Source organism: Hylaeus anthracinus, unplaced genomic scaffold (genome assembly GCF_026225885.1).
Source record: "Hylaeus anthracinus isolate JK02 unplaced genomic scaffold, UHH_iyHylAnth1.0_haploid 11989, whole genome shotgun sequence".
Taxonomy (NCBI): domain Eukaryota; kingdom Metazoa; phylum Arthropoda; class Insecta; order Hymenoptera; family Colletidae; genus Hylaeus; species Hylaeus anthracinus.
Window position 1 is genome coordinate 4,106,240 of NW_026534337.1, and position 22,134 is coordinate 4,128,373.

At 32.4% G+C, this 22,134-nt stretch overlaps 3 protein-coding genes across 9 annotated transcripts in view; 2 read left to right on the forward strand and 1 right to left on the reverse strand.

Annotated features, from left to right (window-relative positions):
• Positions 1 to 126: 126 nt before the first annotated feature.
• Positions 127 to 4,187, forward strand: LOC128888080 (RING finger protein narya). Of its 3 annotated transcripts, none has more exons than XM_054144710.1 (4): positions 127 to 1,928; positions 2,376 to 2,557; positions 2,679 to 2,818; positions 2,970 to 4,187. In XM_054144710.1, exons 1-4 carry the CDS (start codon positions 1,820 to 1,822, stop codon positions 3,130 to 3,132), a joined length of 594 nt encoding a protein of 197 aa, XP_054000685.1. In that variant the 5' UTR covers positions 127 to 1,819; the 3' UTR covers positions 3,133 to 4,187. The 3 variants fall into 3 exon arrangements, with proteins under 3 accessions (XP_054000685.1, XP_054000684.1, XP_054000686.1); XM_054144709.1 differs by having other exon boundaries at positions 2,622 to 2,818; positions 2,970 to 4,186; XM_054144711.1 differs by lacking the exon at positions 127 to 1,928 and adding an exon at positions 1,964 to 2,238 and having other exon boundaries at positions 2,405 to 2,557; positions 2,622 to 2,818; positions 2,970 to 4,036.
• LOC128888035 (putative serine protease K12H4.7) lies at positions 4,188 to 7,883 on the forward strand. Of its 4 annotated transcripts, none has more exons than XM_054144631.1 (9): positions 4,188 to 4,288; positions 5,493 to 5,726; positions 5,952 to 6,133; positions 6,209 to 6,444; positions 6,563 to 6,698; positions 6,763 to 7,079; positions 7,155 to 7,287; positions 7,366 to 7,535; positions 7,607 to 7,883. In XM_054144631.1, exons 2-9 carry the CDS (start codon positions 5,526 to 5,528, stop codon positions 7,714 to 7,716), a joined length of 1,485 nt encoding a protein of 494 aa, XP_054000606.1. In that variant the 5' UTR covers positions 4,188 to 4,288; positions 5,493 to 5,525; the 3' UTR covers positions 7,717 to 7,883. The 4 variants fall into 4 exon arrangements, with proteins under 4 accessions (XP_054000606.1, XP_054000607.1, XP_054000609.1 ...); XM_054144632.1 differs by having other exon boundaries at positions 4,262 to 4,403; XM_054144634.1 differs by lacking the exon at positions 4,188 to 4,288 and adding an exon at positions 4,704 to 4,734.
• A 6-nt stretch (positions 7,884 to 7,889) lies between these two features.
• LOC128888007 (uncharacterized) overlaps positions 7,890 to 22,134 on the reverse strand; it is a 79,158-nt gene continuing 64,913 nt past the window's right edge. Inside the window, exons 7-12 of one of the 2 annotated variants that reach the window (XR_008460137.1) lie at positions 21,837 to 22,040; positions 21,631 to 21,747; positions 20,755 to 21,039; positions 16,657 to 17,155; positions 12,223 to 12,620; positions 9,159 to 9,284 (exon numbers count right to left, since the gene is read on the reverse strand). Coding sequence is in view for 1 of the 2 variants with exons in the window: in XM_054144585.1 (XP_054000560.1) it covers positions 8,888 to 9,284; positions 16,657 to 17,155; positions 20,755 to 21,039; positions 21,631 to 21,747; positions 21,837 to 22,040 (1,502 nt within the window). In the remaining variant the exon portion in view is untranslated. Of the gene's footprint in view, positions 9,285 to 12,222; positions 12,621 to 16,656; positions 17,156 to 20,754; positions 21,040 to 21,630; positions 21,748 to 21,836; positions 22,041 to 22,134 lie in introns of both variants that reach the window. The other variant, XM_054144585.1, reaches the window with a different exon arrangement.

Genomic DNA, 22,134 nt, shown 5'->3' on the forward strand with positions numbered 1-22,134 from the left:
TGCCTTCATATGTTTACAAATATTGAAAAATTTTACTATTGCAATGAATTTTTTCTTTTGACTAAAGATGTAAAAATACATATAGACTTACCTCTATGTTATTATTAATCATATACATTGTAAATGAAAGTACATCACTTATCTTTCTTGGATTTTGCGCTATATAGGGAAAAAGATGCATATAACTTACAAAATATAAAATTCTCTGTAAATGATTTTCACTGAAAATTATAATGTAAAGTATTACAGTCTCTAAATAAATTTCATCTTTTTAGATATTTTCATTTCTTATAACAATGTATAGATAAGAAAGTGATGAAAAGCATTGTTACAAACTTATGTTAATATTTAATAATGTATCTATGTCTACTAAAACGTTCGTGAAAACTTAATTTAAATTTTATAATTCAATCTTAGTATTAACATTAAACTTACTTTTACTTTCCATAAAATTAATGTTACTTTGTATATGAACATAAATAAATTGTGTCTTATCTTTTCTACAAGAAACCGTTCGAATCTTTTTATTATTGATTAATTCAATTTAAACATTTATAACGGGAAATTTTTGATTAGTAATTATAAAATATATATTAATCATAAATCTTTTATACTGAACGTACAAAAAATGTATTTACGGTATTTTGAAACTAAAATGCGTAATAAGTTTCAGATATTATTTTAATAGTGACTAGTTTTATTTATATTTGTACATTTGTAATTTGAATTCCATTAATCAATAGTTAAATAGTAATTAGTATTATTTAAATATTATATATGATAATAATATGTTATGTTAAATGCAAAAGTTGACAAAGTTTACTATATTAGTATAAGTAACACAAATTTTACAATTTACTATTTTACTTGAATTAGTATGAACAAAAGAGATTATCTTTCCTGATGCAAGTATAAAAACACTAGACGCGTTTTGACTTCGGACTGGTGGAATAATCATCATCACCAAATTTAATCAATCTGTAGTGGAAACGCACCAATACTTCAATTAACAAAAACATGAACTTTGGTAGCACAATCATGTTACAACCACAGACATTGGAATATGTTTGTGCTTACAATATAATTGAAACGACAGAAACTTACGTCTCAAATTGTAATAGTCTCAATATAATTTTACAAGTTACTATTTATATATTACAATTACAGTTTTGCAACGAAAATATATAATGATATTACTGAAGTATTACAAATCAAAATATATCTAAAAAACAAAGAATAATATATTGAATAAGTGTTCTTAACAAATGATTATGGAAACGTTCACTACTAGTTAATCCTTTGATCGTGAAGGGCGTACATATCCGTCCATAAAAATTCGTTTTTAATTTGAAGTCTCAACATTTCTAAATAAAGTTGTGGCATCATTATACTCACAATGAGAAATTGTGAGAAATATCGATTGAAACATCTGAGTTACGGAAAACAAAATACGGTCACCTACTAATTCACGAAGGAACACGCGGTTGAACAGTCAGTCGAATGCGAACGATATAAAATAAAGAATATTCCACCCGGTTGTAATCACGTGGCGCAGCTAGTTATGAATAAGAATAGAAACTAAATAAAATGGCGAAAATTAATGGTTTTGAAAATAATAAAACTTTATTCATGTACGTAACACAAAACATGTGCACGATCGCACACATACATTTACGAACAAAACTAAACAATTTCAAATTGTATATAAATTCGCGCGCTCGTATTCCCACAAGGGAAGGAACAAGTGCGTCACCGTTATTCGAAATATTGTTTAGAATTTTTTCGCTCACTTTAAAATTGTTTTTAATAGACAGCTGAAATGGATAAATTTATTTGTAACAAGTGTTTCGCTACAATTGCGAGAGGAAAACAACCTTTCGTATTAACGCAATGTGGGCATATATTTTGCGACGTATGCAAACAAGCGGGTAAGTGTGAAGGAAATTTATAGTAATAATTGAAATAATAAAGTAGCGAAATATAATGAAGCACAAGTATCTTATACTATAAAGTTATTTTCCCCCTCCCTCTCGCAATGACTGTGTATAGATGCAGATTTTCAATTTCACGATTAAAAATATTTATACATACAAATAAATCTGTAAAGGTTGATAGGTACTTTTGAAACTTTGTTTTTGTTCAAAATTTTTGACATTCTGGGTTTACGTAATTACATCAAAGCTTGAAATGTTTTTAACAAATTTTGATTTGTCTATGTGTAACCATTCTCGGGAACGGGTAATCAACATATTTCTTATTTTATTTTGATTTATTTTTAAAGAAAAACTATAAGCAAAAGCTAATTATTTCTTAACAGTAACTTGTAGCTGTCAAGTATTTAATATTCCAATAAAAATGAATCTTTTGTTATATAGTAGACAAGCAGTGTCCTCAATGTAAACAGGTGGGTGTTTATTTTGTGGAATTGCAACAACCATCCTTGGCAAAGATAGAAAATTATTTTACTCCAATAACCAAATCTCTGGAGTCATTAAACCAGATATGTACTTTTCAAAATCATCAAACGGATCTTGCGATACAACGTTTTCATGATATTGTGAGTTTCTCTAATAGTTGTACACTTTGTACAATAAATGTCTTATCACTTAATTAAATTCAAGGACAAGAAATATCAAAAATTGAAGACATATTACCAAAATCTTTCTATGCATATGAAGTTACTAGAGGAGAAGTATGCACAGCTCAAAATAGAGAATGCAGAGTATAAGAAAAAACTTATGTCGATCGAAATGCGTAACAAAATGGTATATTCTTCAAGCAATGTCTCGTCACTAACTGATCAAAGAAATAACAGAAGGTAAATAATACATAGACAATTAATAACACTAAATCTATGCAAGTTTAAATAGAAATAATTATAATCAATGACACAGTAGAAAATAAGAGACAAAAATTTATAATAATGGAGATTTTGTTTTCATAAGTTATTAATATTTTTCTATTTATAGACCAATGGCACACTCGTACCTTTTCTCTCATGGAATTAAATTGAGCACTGAATCTTTAAACGAGAGAAGAGAAGATATAACTGGTGGATTCGGTGCACCATGTACGAGATCTATAGATGTAATGAATGTTTGTCAACCTTCCAATAATAGAAATTATGCTTAGTTACTACTTATGCTTCTAGAATTTAAATAAAATTAAAATATTTTATCATGAAATCAAAATCAGTTCACACTTTAATAAACATGTAATTTGTTTAATTAAAAAAATTGACAAAACCATTATCTCCAGTCTTTGGAAATTTCTAATTTCTTGCATGCTTCATGAGAAAGCAAAATGATTTGTCACAGAATAATTTTAATATAAGTATTACGTTCATAATAAATAATGTTAAGAAACTATTGATAAGTAAAACTTTGTTGATTCGTTATCAAATACCAGATACAATCTTATGGTTGTAACATAGCTACAATAATTATTTATGGTAATACAAGAATAATAATGCTTTGAGAACTATGTTCAATAAATAATAAACTATTCCTTATTTTTAACAATAAAATCATACGATATTCAATAGTGATCTAACTTGTTAAGTATAATTTTAAGGTTACACATATTTGCGTATATATTATCATGAAAGCAAATGATTCAAAGAACGAAAAAATTGTTAACGCGTCTAGCAGTGTCTAGTAATAGTATTTAGTAATAGATGTATTTACTACAATAATCAGTGAATATATAAAATTTATGTACATATATTATTACTTGTTCACATTCACTAGTGAAAATATATCTCTATATATGTGTACATTCACTGTTCGTTAGTTAATGTTGTAATTTTCATGATACAATTATAGGAAATCTTTTATTATCTAAAAAACAGAATTATGACCAATCCTGATCATTACCTTTTGCTCGTAACCAAACCATCTGATTCTGTTTTCAAGATAGTAAGAAATGTATTATAATTATACCTTTCTAACTAAAGAAGGATAGCATTTTATGTACATCGGAAGGTCGTAATTTGTTAACTTCGTATAGTAAATAAAAAGCTTAATTACAAATAACCTTCGAACACAATAATTTAAATACACTTTCACAATAGTAAAGACACAAATACTTTTCAATTTACTTTTGTAAACTTCGTTTGTGCTAATACCTAAAATTTATAATTTGAAAACAGAATAAAGTCTATTTTTAGTAAGTTTTTAATCTTCTGTTTTGAAGATGTCGCTACGATTTCTGAACAGCAGGTCAGCAGCAGGTGTCGTTGGGTGTTGTTTGAAACAAATATCGCATGTTCACGCATGTTGTGTCGTTTGTAAGTTTTTTCCCATACTTAGTTACTATTATTATTTTCTTATAAAATTAAAATTGTTTCAAATAACTTTTAAAATCTTGATATTTTCCTTAGTTATTATACACGTTTAATCAAAGTAAGTAAATTACTGATGAAACTGTTAAAAATAAGAAAAAGCTGTATCTTTGATCTGTTTTGTAAACATTTTGTATACATCTGTAATACACATGGACAAATACATTCTTCCGTCCATGGTAATACAAATATGATGTATGTATGTAATGTTTAATTTAATATGATTTATTATTGGCGTTCTCAATATATTTTTTGCATTTTTTTAATAATATAAAGATTTTTCTATGCTTTGTAAGAATTTTTGAATACGTATTCGTAATCACTAAAATTGAAATAAAAAAAATTGTAGGTGTACAGTTTGACCTCTGTGTAATCAATACGAATATTTATCGGTAAAGTAAGATACATAATTATTGTATTCTACATTTCTTAAATCTAAAAAAATTTTCATTGTTGTTATTTATTTATCTTATTGTCTTACTTTCATTGTTAAATGTATTGTCAGAGATAAATATTTCACTTCTTTCTTTCTGTGTAATATATAATCTTTTATTTTTAGCCTTATCTTCTTAAAGATATAGATTATTTGTTCCATTTGCATTTAAAATTCCATTGACACTTCTATTGGATTTTATTATGTTTAAAGTTGTTAACAACTAGTAACTGTCAGTTACTATTAATTACTTTGTTATTCATAAATGTTTAATCAGGTGTGGCTCTCTATCAATAGTTGTATACTTAGTCATGTTTTTTTTTTGTAATGTGTGCTTCTTCTCACTATTCGGTATTTAATACTATAGACAAAGTGTTTTCGTGTTTTCATTGAAATTGTACAATAAGCTGTTAAGTTTTAGTAATATGTAAGACAACGAGATGGTATAGTTTCTTAAGTAGATCTTCATACGTGAGTTTTGTGTATCCTCTATTAATATTTTGCATGATTTTAACTTGATCCATTTGGCAGAGATTTCTTATAGGGGGTTGTTGTTAGAAATCATTTGTTATCTTGTGAACTTTTCATACCTTTTCTGTTGTCTATCTATTTGTTCTATTTTTATTTCATTTTTTAATACAATACTATGAACTATTTTAATAGTAAATGCATATATATAACAGTAACAATTAATGTACTCCTTATTATTTCTTTCAGATAATTCCCAATAAATTTTAGATCTATTGAAAAATGCGTCAGTATTTGTTATTCTTTCTCTTTATTAGTCTTGTAAATACTAGTATTGCATGGCGGAGTTTTTTAAGAGGACGAAGTGCAGATGGCAATTTAGGTGCTCCAGTTTTGTCTAAAAGTCATGAACTTCCAAAAGAACAATGGTTTACACAATTTCTAGATCATTTTAATCCAACCGATGCACGTGTTTGGCAACAGGTAATGTAAAAAAATAATAATAATTGGAATAATAAGATTTTTTGTACAAAATCATTAAAACTCATTTTAGTCTCAAAATAAGCTTTATCTACTTATATATAACATTTTTCGCTATAATTTGAAGCTTTTTTTGAATAAACTTATCTAAAATATTAATACAATTGTTTAACATTTTTGAACAAAGAAGTCTTAACAAAATTCTAATTTTATAATTAATTCTTTCAGAGATATTTTATGAATGGAGATTACTATAAAAAAGGAGGTCCTGTTTTTTTAATGATAGGAGGTGAGGGTAGTGCAACTGCCAAATGGATGGTAGAAGGTCAATGGATTGAATATGCTAAACAATTTGGGGCACTTTGTTTTCAATTGGAACATCGCTTTTATGGGAAAAGTCACCCTGTTCCGTGAGTAATATTTATTAACTTTTCAATTTGACTGCATTTTAATCTGTGAATGACCAGTATTGTTAATATTTATAGAGATTTAAGCGTGAAAAATTTAGTGTATCTCACATCTGAGCAGGCACTTGCTGACTTGGCCTATTTTATAAAATCGATGAATGATAATTATAAATTTCAAAATGATACTAAATGGATTACATTTGGAGGATCATATGCTGGATCATTGGCCGCATGGTCACGTGCTAAATATCCCCACTTAGTACATGGAGCTGTTTCTGCAAGCGGTCCTTTATTAGCTCAAATTGATTTTCAGGGTAAATATAAAATGATGTTAAAAACAAAATTTATTTTATTCCTAAAGTATTATTTTACTTCATCAAGTAATGTTATTTTACTTGACAAATTTATTACAGTATTAATTACAATTTACAGAATATTATGTTGTTGTTGAAAATGCTCTGAAGGAATATTCTCAGGAATGTGTGAACGTAATAGCGGAAGCAAATAAACAGTTCCACATAATGTTACGTCATCCGCTTGGGCAACGTGGAATTGTTCAAAAATTCGCGTAAGCAAAGTTCAATTTCTACTGAAATAATTCAAGGCGTTATTAAAGCTTTCTTTATTTATAGCTTATGCGATCCTATCGATTCTGGACACACCAAACGTAATGATATCTCGAATTTATATGAAACATTAGCAAGTAATTTTGCTGGTATTGTACAATACAGTAAGGATAATCGTAACAATTCTGCAATGGCTAACTTGACTATTGAAAGTGCATGTGATATTTTAACGAATGAAAAGTTAGGTATTCCTCTTGATAGACTTGCAATCATAAGTAATAAAATGCTGAATGCAACGAAAAAGAAATGTTTGGACTATGTGTACAGTAAAATGATTCATGAACTTCGATCCGTTACATGGACCAGTGAAGAGGCAGAAGGGGGTAAACTGTTTTCATATTAGCAGCATCATTTTACAATTGTATATTTATTATATTTTAATACCACTTTTTTAATAGGACGTCAATGGATGTATCAGACGTGCACAGAATTTGGATTCTTCCAAACTTCCACCGCACGACCGAATTTATTCAGTGAAACTTTTCCAGTGGATTTCTTTGTGGAACAATGTATCGATGTGTTTGGACCCAGGTTCGTTTAAATACATTAATATACACTTCTTTTATTTTCCTGAAGATATAAAATTATTACATTTTTATGTTTCAACAGGTATAATATGCATTTGTTAAATTCAGCTGTCAATCGTACGAATATTTTATACGGCGCATTAAATTTGGAAGTTACAAATGTAGTATTTGTACATGGATCAGTTGATCCTTGGCATGTTCTGGGAATTACAAAATCATTGAATCCTCAAGCACCTGCCATTTATATTAATGGTATATAAATATAAATGAATAATTGTAATATTTGTATTTTTAAATTATTAATTTGATATCATGATTTATAGGTACTGCTCATTGCGCAAACATGTATCCTCCATCTAAAAACGATTCAACTGAATTGAAGAATGCCAGAATTCAAGTTGGACGATTAATCGATCAGTGGTTGCAAAACTAACTGTGATATTTTTCATTTTTCATGTGATATATGAGACTGCTTAATGATAAATGAACTTTGCTTTAGTTTGTAATGAAACAACATTTAAATTTTGTTCATGAGTTTTTGTAATGATTAAGCTAATGAACAATTAAGCTATGTAAATACTTTTAGTCCAAGTATTTTGTGCGTATGTAACATGTCATTGAATGTATGCTAGCATTCGTCATTTGTATTACGTTAATGACAAGAGTGTAAAATGTAGATATATTAATCAAATTTTGCCCATAATGGCACTATTACAATTTGTTGTGATTTATCGAGATATAAATAAATACATGTACAAACTTAATTTATGAATATCTTACTTCAGTCGATGAATAAGTACGCATCAGTTTCTAATTATATTTTACTTTTGACAAATTTGGGAACAAATATTCAACTGTGTAAGATCGTACATATCATACTATATATAAATAATCCAGTAATGTAAATTCTGCAAACGCAGATTTAATATAAACTTTAATACAATTAATTATCTTATCGTCTTAAACGAGTACCATAACTAGATTTTGATCCTGAAATGGATAACGTCGGCCTTTCCTTAACGATACTTTCTTCGAATATCGTGTTACTACAAGAACTTTGTTCAAATCCCTTAAGGCAAGGCCAAGGTGCCCATAGCAGATTTAAATCCTGTCAAGTAGGTGATTTTCATGAATATTGTACCATTAGAAATATCGTTGTAACCAAAAATTCCTACAATAGCTTAAAAGAAGAAATATTTATTAGAAATCTTGTAATCGTTAATTACATATATATTACTCTCTCGTTTTTTTGGCATGTCCTCCGATCAACTTATGATCCTCCTACATTCGCAACAACTTACACCTCTCACTTATACTACAGCGTAAACGATATTTACATTACGTAACAAGGTAGTTGTAAATAATTTACTGTATAATAGAAAAATAAATGTAGGATGATCGCGTTCTAAATAATTCTTGTTCATCAATTACGCTCAAGATCTCTCCAGCGCAGTGTCTAATCGTTCATCACGTTTCTTGAATTGTACGTGGAATTCACTGATGTACAATATCATAAAAGCCTACTCGCAAGCCAATCATGACTTGTCACAGTACTGTTTCACCGAATTACGGATGCGAAAGATCCTTTCTAGCATATGCGGTGTTCAGTATCTGTGATGAGATTGGGATTGCCTCCACTCGGGTGTTGAGTTACCGTGGTGATGATGATGATGGTGGTGATGGCGTTTCTTCTCAGAAATGCTGGCATGTTTGCTAGACGGATAAGTAGCAACGTCGCTCACAACTAATTCTGAGCCATCCCTTTCAGTGTTGTTACCACGATAGTTTTCTCGGTATCCTGGTTCATCCAGGGTTTCTTTGCGACGAAGTGGAGGATGAGCGGCTTTATGGCCAGCCGTCTCGTGCAGGTTTTCCCAAGCTTGACGGTAGTAACGGTTCAAACCTCCTCGACTTTCCGACGAACTGCTTCCGAAACTAGCAACGGTATTGCAATCTGGGGATGCACGATGCCGATAATGCTTGCTGCTTCTGCCGCGATTTCTGTGTAAATAGAAGCAGTTGGTCAATACATTGCCTTGAAATAAGTGACGCGCCACTACTATTTCTAATTTGCATCTATAGTTAGTACTTTATCTTTCTTTTTCAGATAGGAGATATAGCAACGTATGAGTCATTCATTATGAAAGTGATGTAAATGCACGAAAACGTATATTCTTGAATTCCTATAATACATTCTTATGCTTTTAAATCTATAACATAATACAAAGGCATGATGTATCTACTTACCACCCGTACATCATAATTATTTTCAAAACTTTGATCACTGTAGCAGTAATGATAATGAAAAATAGAAACATACATATTCGAATTAATCTAAGAGTCAAACAATTGTCGACATATCTAAATTAAATAAGGATATGTTATACTGAATTGTTGTTATATGTAATCTGAACGTTATAAATAAGTATATGTATACATAGTGTAAATCAATCGTTTCCTTAAACTTTCATGTACAATCTAACATAACTTTTATAATTAATGACTCATATATGTATTTTATTGTATGATCAATTTGGCTCATTATTCTGAAATCTTATATCATTGCTGACTACAGAAAATATTGTTATGTGAAAGTATTTCTAACGACTAGTAAAGGACTTTATTTACTTTGTAAATAATATACATATAAATAGAAAGGTTTAATTGTGTCTATTATTTTTTTTTAATTTCAGAAGTATATTCAAATATCTTGAATCATTTAAGTAAACGCAATGTGCCTTAAATATAGCATAATTGTCAGTTTTATTTAATCTTGCACTTTCTTTTAAAGGTCAAGTAAAAAATGAATACCAGTATCTTATGATATGCATATCGATTTACGAACCTGGAAAAATAGAAGAAAATTTGTATTTAACTATGGTCTTATTACGAGTAAATAATGTCATTTAACAGCCAAAGCCAATATAACAGCCAAATTGATTATTGTTTGATTTTCAGAGAGTATACACATACATACTTGGGTATTACTTAATTAGTGAAATGGAAGTAAAGCAATTCATAATATAAATTGCACATAAACCATCACCAAGCTGAAGATAAGAGAAGCAGAACAAATTTAAATAAGGAAATAGGTGCATTAGAATATTAGGCATAATAAAAAATAATTTTATTAATCCCTTGCGATTAATAGCATATAATCTATTGTATTTTATAACGTTTTTCTATTTTCAATCAACTTTATGTAGCTATCGAAATTAAATAATTCGCAAGGAATTAATACCTTTATATGACCACTACACAAATGTGTACTTATTAAACTAATTTTAGTAACAGGATTTCTAATAACAAATTACTGACCCAGATTCTAAGAACAAGGGTGGGGTAGGGGTGGGTGGTGGGGGGTGGTGCAAATGTTACATTTGAATTTATCAAAGCCGTGTACATAAATCCAATCAATACTTTAAACTTTTAATTAGCTTATATAGCACAGTAATCTGGAAGAAAATTGAAAGTGTATGTTATGATTTGATCGTGTTAACTTCAATCTGTTGAAGCTATACCTACCAATATCCTAGCTCTATTTAAATAAAATCAACAGTAAGATTATACAAAGTTAATCAACAAAGACAACTTTGACGAGCAATAGTCGAATGACTCTGGAATATTATATGACTAACTCTCAAAGAGTTTTTACGAGCTTAATCCCTTAAGCGAAAATAATATGTATTTATTTGTATCATGGGTTAAGTAGGTACACTCACTGCTACTACTTGTTAATGTTATATTTATTACATTAATATTATATTATATTATTACGTTAATTGCATTACAGCCGAACAGGAGATGATTTCTTCTTCAAAATTGGTGGCATATTTTCAAGAAAATGGACTATGAAAATATATTACACATTTTGAACACTCTATTATAAGCGGATTAAAAAAATGTACTATTACTTCAAAATAAGGCAAAGTTGACCTTTGTGTCTTTACATCAACATCATCAAAAAAACTAGTTATATTAGATGTCCGTCTGGAAGACAAATAAGATCTGTGGTAAACATTTATTCATATTTCAAAAAGGAAGCAAGTTATTCAGATGGATAATTTTACATATCTTGGCATGTATACCATCCATCTTTTTCATGTATTTTGTCATAAAGAATTCATCTTCTGTTCCAGGTAGCATAAATTTTTTTGCATAAGGGACTAATACCGACATCTCGGATCTCCCTACAAGTCTATTTGTTTCAAACTATTTGTTTCAAGGAGGATGGTGCTGGTATCCTATCCGAATGGCGTACACAAGAAGAGTTCACAATTGAGGCGAGCGGTTTGTAAGTGTAATCGGGCTTAAAATCCAGGGGACAGTGAATGAAACAAATCCTAAAATATTATCTGCTAAGAGCCGGTCATATTTTCTGCAAAAAAATAGTCTCCTTGTTTTTAGGACGTTCATGCTTGGGCTATCAAAGTGATTGAAAATAACTTGAATCCTCCAAAGGAAAACACAAGTATAACGAAGAGTCTTTTTGCAAAAAAAGATTGACAAACGGTTAATATTCAGGTATCTGTTTAATTTCACCGTCGCCTAATTTCGAGTTCGAACTAGTCTAAGAAGCGCTCATACCGATCACGGTCTCCCCCTGTCAGCTAAGGGGGCTAGAGACCCAGAGCTACAGGGACCCAGAGTTGGGCAGTGATTACTTTCTGATTATATTTCCAATAATCGCTCGCAATTGTTACAACGAAAGTATTATTAATTTGCGAAGTAAATTTGTAATCTGCGATCACTAATCAGTAATTTTGAATCTTTCAGAGCCGATAGTGTCGGAAGACGGTAACGGATTAGAATTTGCCCAACACTGCGGAGACCACGAAGAGAAGTGCATGATCCACGTGCGTATCAATAAGCCTTGACATCCGTGAGCTGGTGAACGAGCTATCGCTATGGGTGCTCATTATAAACCTTGCTCGTTTACCTTGACTAGTCACTCGCGAGGGTGGCGCATGGCGGTTGTAGTGGTACGTGGTGATGGTTGATGTAGTGGTGGGCGGTGGTTGCGTGGAGGGTGAGGGCGATGGTGGTGGGCTGTACATAGGAGGTCTAATGTCTGCTGGCAACTAGAGGGAAGGATTGGAGAAGTATCCAGCGCGATGGGCCGCCGAGAGACCGAAGGAATAGGGATGATCGGTACCGCGACGGGCCGTCAAATCGCGGCGCCCCAGGTGCTGGTCGGGGAAGGGCAGCGCCAGTAGCGTATACCAACGCGAAGGCATTCCGGTTTCACCCCTTCCAAGGCCACCACTACCGCCACCCCTCAACGCACCAACCCCGCCAAGCCCCCTGCGGCGCCTTCCTCTGACGCTGCCACTGCCGCTAGCCACCGCAACGCAAACGGGCTCAGTGTTAATTGTTATTCTTCATCGATCTACCTTCCTTTGATCAACTTTTTCCTTTTTCCTCCCTTTACTTTTCTTCTTCTCATCCTTAACCCTTGCACTATCAGCTGAAGAGGTGGGAGTACTTTGCAAGATACTTGAAACTTTCACGAGCCGGTTCTTCCATAGTTAATACCAACTGAGGCTTTTAGGCGTACGCTGTATTCTTTGGATAGGGTACTCAAATGTTTTGCTAACATCTCAGCTAGTTTCTTCAGGGGTCAAATGACACACTGATATTATGTACTCATCGGTATATGTATGTGGTATTTATTTTATATATTGTATAGCATATTCCGTGGATTATATATATATATATTGCATATATTGTATATATTTTTAAATACTGTATACTAGTGTACCTATCGGTGTATGTATGTGGTATTTATTTTATATATTACATAGTATATTCCGAGCGTTATATATATTGCATGTATTGTATATATTTTTAAATATTGTATACTAGTGTATCATTTGATCCTTGAAGAATCTAGTCGGAGTATTTTATGTTTTAGTCATATATTTTACAATCAGTTAGCATCAATCATGGGTTACTTTATGTTCGCCATGTTACTATTTTGAGAATTCCTGGCAGAATAGTTACTTGAAAATTCTATGAAATTAGATATTGCCTAAGAGCATCTCTTCATACGAGAATATCTTATTATGAAAAGCTTTGTATTCTCACAGTATCATTTGTAAAATTGTCTATACACAATATATTTAATAACAGAGGCATGAAAGTCTCATTTCTAGGAATGCCGAAATAAATAAATGATTACGATTTTATTTGTTTCATCTATTAAAGAATTGCTTCAAGTAAGTGAATCTAGTTAACAGATTTTGTTTGTTATTGGGGACTCAAGACTCTGTAGCTCCTTCCCTTTAATATTCTTTATCGATATCTCTTGTCAACACTTTATTTTCAGATATATTCGAAACATGAAGTCTTTGTAAAGATGTTAGATATAGTAGATGGTGGATATTGGTTTATAGTAGATGCCTATAAAGTACCCTTCCTCTGTAGTCTACGTAACTAAAGATGACTTGATAGTGCAAGGATTAATTTTTAAGTGGGCGCGTGGACTACAGTTCAGTAACTTCCCCTACTATACATAATAAAAGCTTCATCAGTATTTTAGAAACTATATTCTCGCAGGCAACCAGAAAACTAAAATACATGAAGTTACTACGACATTTTTGTAGTGGAATATAATTGTAGTCCATACGCTCTAATGCGTGATAAACAATCATATACCCGTCGAGGGATTAAATGGTTTACGCCACCTTGACGTTGAAGTAGAGGTATATTCGCGAATTTCTTATCCTGATATTATACCCGATATTGTAATGAATTTCTACGAATAAAACATATAGTAAGCTTTGAATAAAAATATTTCTTATGTTTATCTTACACCCAAGGAAACAAAATGGCTTTATTCTCATTCATAACGTAGGTGGCAAACGCGATACGCTGACGTCTGGATTACTAAACTATCAATTTTTGAAAATAAAAAGTCGAACGATATTATTTTGCAAAATATAATATTTTAAAATTAAAAAAATTGTAGGGTTTATAGAATCTAGAATGTAACAGACTGGACCAGCCACGCTTTTCTCATATTTTGGAAATCAATTCCAAGGAAAAGATCAATATTATTCATGATATTATTGCCAAATTTCATCAAAATTGGATTAATGGCATTTCAGTTATCTAAGCTGCTAATATAAAATCCTGATTTCGAGAAAAATACGTTTAATACTATTACTTCATCGGTACTATTATTTCAGGTATCTTATTTTTAATGTTACTATGATATTTGTAATGAAACCTGTTCTATTCTATTTTTATGAACAAAATTTCGATTTCAATTTCGTCAAGAAAGTGGTCTAACTTTTTTTAAACACAGTGAGTGACCAAGACAAGATTTCGACGTAAATTACTTTTTACTTCTGGACAAAATTATGTATATAGTAAGATAATGCTGAACATTTTTATGGGATATGAATTAAAAGAAGAATTTTAATAGAAATCTTTTAACTCTATCCATCTTTGTGTAGAAAATTGTAGCCAATAATTGTTGTAAACAAATTGTTTGGCAATCATATTATTGTTTTACTTGGTAATCAGACTTTTAAAATATAGATATATGAGAATTACAAAATAATTTCAACAAAACGATACTTCCTAACAAAAAACCAGACATGGACAAAATTTGATCTAAATAATAGAAGACACATGGCGAATTATTCGCGACGTTTATTCGATTGAATAATTACTCAGATACCTACGTGTTTTTCATTGATCATGATATATAATATAATTTTAAACTTCAAATTCGAATTTTTATTGACCTAGTAATGAATAAAAACTTTTTTTACCCTTTGTTCGTTATTAGATATTTTCATCTCTTATATTGGGAATTATCTTTTTTTTTTTGAACATTCGAACGACAGTCATTAACTCATTAACTTAAGAGTTCTATTCGAATTATTTCTTTACTCGACAGACAATGGACAGTCATAAAAATTGAAAACGGATGGAAATTGTTGAACAGATCTTTCTTTACTAGTCGTAATCGACAATAACAAACAAGGTATAACACGATTATGATTTCTTTCAAAATAGGACAAGGTTTTACAGCATGGAGAGAAACTATGTTTGCAATGCTATCTACCAGCTGACCATAGAGAAATACAATTCTACGATTAGTGAAGATTGTCAATTTTTGTTTGTACACGCTATTCTTTGCAAAGACTGTTCGCACGAACTTTGTTACACTACTTACAACACTCGAAATATGTGGATTACAATATTTCAAGAGGGGGTTTGTTTCGCGCGATTAGTCAGAAGAAAAAGTAAGAAGACAGCCGAAAGTTTAGAGAACAGTTTAAACAAATGTAGAGTAAGCGATACAGTATTCACACGTAGATAGGGTCGAAGAGCGAACGTATTGTATTATGTATATAAAAGTTAGTTATATATTAGGTGGGCTGGAAAGTAATGTCGTTTATTTTACATTAAATTCAAACAAATTCTTAATAAATTCCTTTTTTTAATCAATTATGTAATCGCCCTCGTTATCAACAGCCTTTTGCCATTTAGTGTAAAAATTTTGAATGCCAGATCGATAAAAATCAATGAGCTAATGAGTGATAAACAATTATGTCAGATTGAAAAAACGACATTATTTTCCAGTCCACCTAATATAATTTGCCCAAGAAATAATGCCTGTTATAAAAATTCGAGGCAAAGAAAGAAAAATCTTTAACAAAGTTACAGTCTTAAAGTTGAAATGAGCATAATGCAACCTCCACCTACATTACATTTAAAACATCAACTGTAATAAAAATAACAATGACGAGTATAGATAAACAGTCTTTTAAAAGGCCATACTGCTCCAATCAGATAGACAATCCATTCAACTGACTACTATTTGCAAAAGAAAATTCTGATTATTACAACACTTTGTATGAATAGTAAATAAAATAATATTTTTATTCGAATGAATTGAAACAATGACCAAACCTACTTTAAAATGTACCAAAAATATTCTCGAAGTTTAACGAAAATTAAGTAAATTCTCTGTAAGAAAAGAATCACAAAAAAAAAAATACATGTCGAATAAAGTAATCTCCTCCTTTTCAAAGTCGGTTAAAAAGTACCTAATATTTAGCCTTCTAATGTGATTTCCCCCCTTAATGGTCCATTAAATCTTTCGAACCAATCGCAGCCAATCTACCTGTTTCGAGCAGTACACAAACGACCAGTTTCGCGATGCGACGTAAATACAATGAACACGTTCAAATAAATATTATCATGCAGTATAATTTCTTTCTTAAACGTTACGTTGGAACAGGCGTTACTTATTGGAGCAACCCTTGCAACATGATCACAGAAATGGGGAAAGTGGCAGCGCGAAAAGCTGCCGTTTGATCGCGACTCGAGTTATTTGAATGATTTGCAGATTTACCTGCGAATGAGTATTACGACCGTCGTAATTACAGCGGCAAGGAATACGAAACCACCGAAGACGCCCAAGGCGATCACCGCGCCTAGATTTAATTTCGCTTGGTGGGTGTTACTCGGCTGGTCGGCGTTGTCCACCCTGTACGGCCCAGAAGGTTCTGGGACGCCAGTCCCGATGCCAACCTGGGCGTTATCGACCCCGCTACCAGAGATTTCGTTGTCCTGGGGATGATCGTTGCTGTCCTCGTGCAAACTGGTCGACGTCGACGGGGCTGGCCTCTGCAGCCCGATGCTTGGCTTCCTCGGGATTGTTTCTCGGACCATCGCTGGTAATTCCCCAGTATTCGAGACTTTTCGAGGTGGAACGACTGTGGTAGTGGTCGTAGTAATTGGTAATGAGGTCGTCGATCGCACTTTTGGCGGGAGGAGCGTGTGCCGTGTCCTGGAGGTCGTTGGACGCACTGTCATCCTGGTTGGAATCGCCACCGTGGTACGGGGCTCATCTGTAATAGAGGAACAGATGGTTGAATGGCGGAAGTAACTATGACTCTCTTCGGTCCATCGTAATAACGAAGAATAAATGTCCTTGCAGTGCAAAATGATAGAGTTAAACTCTTTCAGTACCTACGAGTGACTATGACGAAAAAGAGCATCTTTAAGAAGAACAGAAGAATCTTCAGTAGGGAAGTCACTTGAATGCGTGAAAATCATAGTTGTATCCTAATAAGTTTATTTCGAATACATTTGATCGACATAGTAGACAATTTGGTTCCTAGGGTTTATATATCGGATACATACATATGTATATTGAATAATACAAAAATAATTTTTATTTAGATTTAAAATATAATTTTGATTTAGATTTTTTAAATATAATAACGATGCTGGATCTGTTAAATCTAAATAGAAATTATTTTTGTATTATTCAATATACAATTCATATATTCAACATATTCATTCATCAACAATATACATTCAATATATTCAATTATTTTTGTATTATCAATATGTATCCGATATATAAACCTCAGGAAACAAATTGTCTACTATGTAGACAATTAATAGCTGCTAACTTGTAATAAGATGTAAAAAAAAAAGTTAGCAACAGGGTGTACCTAGCTTTTATATTTAAACCACAATAACGTTTCTTATGTTAAAAATAAATTGAAAATTATAATGTGAACTTTACAGGTACTTATTAGCTATAATGTATATTAATCTTTATAAAACAGAATCATTTTATCATCTGGGAAATTTCATGAAGATAAAATTTGCCCTTTACAGCACATTATTTGGTCGCATAGTTTAGGAGATAATGAACAATGAAAATAATTTACAGAGGAATGAGGTCATTTGTCACACGCTCGAATTCGTCATTAACATCTCCATTTAAAAATCTATCTCTACCCACGCCCAGTTAAATGCGTTCAGCTGGTAATAAAGAGTAATTAAATTAGTTACTCTATATTTGCAAAATATAGCATGATTTACTCTTAATTATTCATTTGATTTGATTGATCGTTGTATAAAAAATTATTATCAATACTTCCCTTAAATGTTAATAACAATCACGGTTTAGAATAAGTATTCATTCCAGGCATTAATCATGAGAAATTTATCAATATTTTAGTATCATTAGACCAACTAAATATTAATTTCTAACAATAGTTACATTAATGATTAACAAGACTTACTACTGAAATAATAATGGGAAATATGATTTTGCTGTAATATTAATGTTTCGCGAAATATTTCCTCGATGGATACAACGAGCCATCGAATCAACAGCGACGCGGTTATTGTTTGCCCTTGCCCCACTCTTCTTCGATAGCGAGTCGCAACCCTCGACACAGGTATACGAGGGGTGAGAGCTCATTCTTCGACGATCCTTCGATCGGTATGGATCTCGCGATCACGTGGTCCCTGTTTCGCGTCCCTCCTATTTTAGCTTGTGTAGTTTCCCTTAGTTATCGTAGCTTGGTATTGGTTGTGGGTACCTTGTTAGTTTGGTTTGGTTAATTTTAAGGCATGCGTGTACGAGTGTCTCCTCTGCCAAATAATTATTAATAAACTTGTTTTGTTTGTTCGTAAGTCCATATTGGACTCGCAACTTCGTTCTCCACTTCGATCACTATTACTTGATGTGATAAGTGAAGTGACCAACTGTGTAACTGGACAGAAAGGTCGGTTGCCGTCCTCCTGGTGGATCTGTATTCGAGAGGAAGACAATCGGCTCCTCCGGATCGGTTCTCTACTCCCTGTATCCCGTCTGGTGTAGTCCAGGCTCCCGGCGCAGTGCAGTAAGTCCAAAGCGCAGTGAGACGGGTGCAAGTCGGGTCCGTTCGTGACTCCCAGATGGGTGCAGGGTGTGGAGGACTGGTTCGGAGGCGTCGGTCGTCTTCCTCTCGAGTTCAGATCCATCAAGAGGAAACGGAACTAACTCAGTAAGTTCAGTTTCATGGTCGCGTCGTGTCGCGATTTAGCTTCATCCCTCTTAGTTCAAATAATTATTTGACAGAGTCAGACTTAGACTTTGGAAATCAAAGGGACTTTCTTTGATTTCCACGGTTTCGTACTTAGTATTAAGCTCGTCGACTCTATGTAGAGTATGCATCTACGTATGTATACTCTATGTAGAGGGAGATCGAAGGAACTTTGATTCCTTCTATCTTCGGGTCTCCAGTCGCAGCAACCTCCACGTGGTGAGACCTGGTAATTGGTATTATTCGTGACGAACAATCTTTCGTCGCGAATAATAGCGAGCTAATGGCTGCTTGGAACTTGTAATATGATCTTTAGATATAAAAAATGTAAAGTGTAAAGACCTGGTAAGAGACCTGATAATCGGTATTATTCGTGACGAAAAATCCTTCGTTGCGAATAATATCAAACTAATAGCTGCGAACTTATAATAAGATCTTTAGATTTATTCAATGTATTAATGTATTTCCACAGAATTTTAGGAATAACCTTTAAAACCTTGTACTATTATTAGGGATGCTATGATCACACAGTTTATATTTAACTTGATCGTATAATACGTAACTGAATTAATTAAGTATAGTCATGATTCAGCACGATAATGCATTCATAGTCAGAGACATTTTATTCATATTTTCATTGATGAATTCTATTTCGATTCCATGGACTCATAATTCATTTCTAAATATATTAATTACTAGCTATTCTACATATATCACATTCGTGATTGCATTATTCACTCGCGTAGGTACAATGAGTATTGTACTGTTTATGCAAGTATGTAGTCAGATATGTACTTTGTAACAGCTGAACGCATTTAACTGGGCGTGGGTAGAGATAGATTTTTAAATGGAGATGTTAATGACGAATTCAATCGTGTGACGAATGACCTCATTTCTCTGTAAATTATTTTCATTATTCATTATCTCCTAAAGTATGCGACCAAATAGTATGCTGTAAAGGGCAAATTTTATCTTCATGAAATTTCCCAGATGATAAAATGCTTCTGTTTTATAAAGATTAATATATATTACAGCTAATAAGTACCTGTAAAGTTCACCTTATAATTTTCAATTTATTTTTAACATAAGAAACGTTATTGTGGTTTAAATATAAAAGCTAGATATATCTTGTTGCTGACTTTTTTTTAGATCTATTGATAACTATTATTTTTATATTACATTTTCACGTATACCCAACCATTTGGTCAGCGTACGCCGATAAAGTAGCCAAGCAACGCTTTTCTTCCGACTTGATTTACAAATGTTTAGATTTCAAATTGAAAACGTATTTTAATCAAAATAAAACGTAGCCTACGTTACTCAGACAGAGTGTAGCTTTCTATTACCGAAAAGATTTATAAAATCGATTTACACAAATTAAGACACACGTTATGAAATTTATGGATTCATTGTAATAGAAATCTGATCGAGAACTTACAATGTTGCTACTTTAACATAACAAAATGACGAATACATGTTTCTATTTAAATTACAATTATAAATGATTCAATGTAAAGGCACAGTATTAATTTATATACCTAATATTAAGAGGAAAAATTTTATTTACACTGTATCATCCTTTCGTAAACCAAGTCCCACAATAGTAGTTTATTACATACCTGTACAGGTAGGTGCGACGTGATCGTATAATCCAGTGGGTAAACACAGTATCTGTCGGAATCCAGTAAGCCTGTAGCCCTTCTCGCAAGTGTAGGTGACGATACTGCCTACGAGAAGACTTCGATTGAAGCTCGTCTTCCCCGATATCGTCTCGGTTTCGTCGATCTCCTCTATTTGAATGTAACTGTGGGGCACAGGGGTTGGAGGATCGCATAAAATTGGTTCGCATCGTGGCGGTGGCCCGTTCCAACGTTCATCGATGTCGCAAGTTAATCTTGCGCGTCCTGCGATAGAAACGAAACGCTATTGTTCGCGTGAAATTTTAGGAATACTTACGGAGGAAAATGCTAGTATTTTCTGTGGTAATAATAAGTAAAATTATTCATTTGTTCCTCTATATTTTGGCTCAAAGTTAATAGTTTCTTTAAGTAGAAACAAAATATTAAATTAAAACAAAATGGTAAATATTGATTACGAAGCATATAACATTAAGTTACTCTTTACATAGCTGTAGGGTGATGGCTGCAAAACTATATTTCAATAATCTGTTTGATTTTTTGAAAAAAAAACTATTATCAATGAAAAAAATTATTAAAATTAAACAATACAAAGTTTTCTTTTATTAATTTAACAAATCTATTATCATGTCTAGAAACATTGATACTCTAGAATGATTTATTATGTCAAACAAAAATTCTTAAAACAAATTTCTTGATGTTTCCCCTCTTTATAGCTCCTAAAAGTGTCAATAATTGGGTGATTTACTCTCACTTTATTATCGCAAAATTTCTGATTGTTCGAACGTATCGTTCGTTCCAAGAAATACTGTATAGCATTCCCTTCGTAAGCGTCGATGCGCCGCAATGAATTCTTACCAGTCATCTCGTATCCTTCCTCGCAGGAGTAAAGCACCTGACTTAGATAACTAACGGTATTATTGATAAGTGTGTAACCTCCGTGTTTTATGCTCGCCGGATAACCGCACTCGATGCCTGAAACGATCAGCAGGTTGAATTTAAGATCTAGCAGACATATATGGTTCAAGAGGCAGAGGTCTGCCTCGAGATCACGGGATTCTTACTTTTGCACACTGGTGGAAACTCGTTGTAGAAGCCGGTATCGAGGCAAGTACGAGTCGATGGTCCTATAAGAAGACTACCCGCCGTACAGGTATACTCTACCGTTGCTCCAACTTCGTACGAGCTACCAGAATTCCGTTCTGTCATCGCGGTCACAATCATCGTGGAATTTGGTGGCTGCTCTGGTCTACCGCACGCTCGTGGCTCTACAACCAACAACGGGTTAATTTATTTTTGGCTGAATGTATGACATGTATTGTCTCGTTCATTATTAACCGTGTCCCCTCTGAAAGTACATTA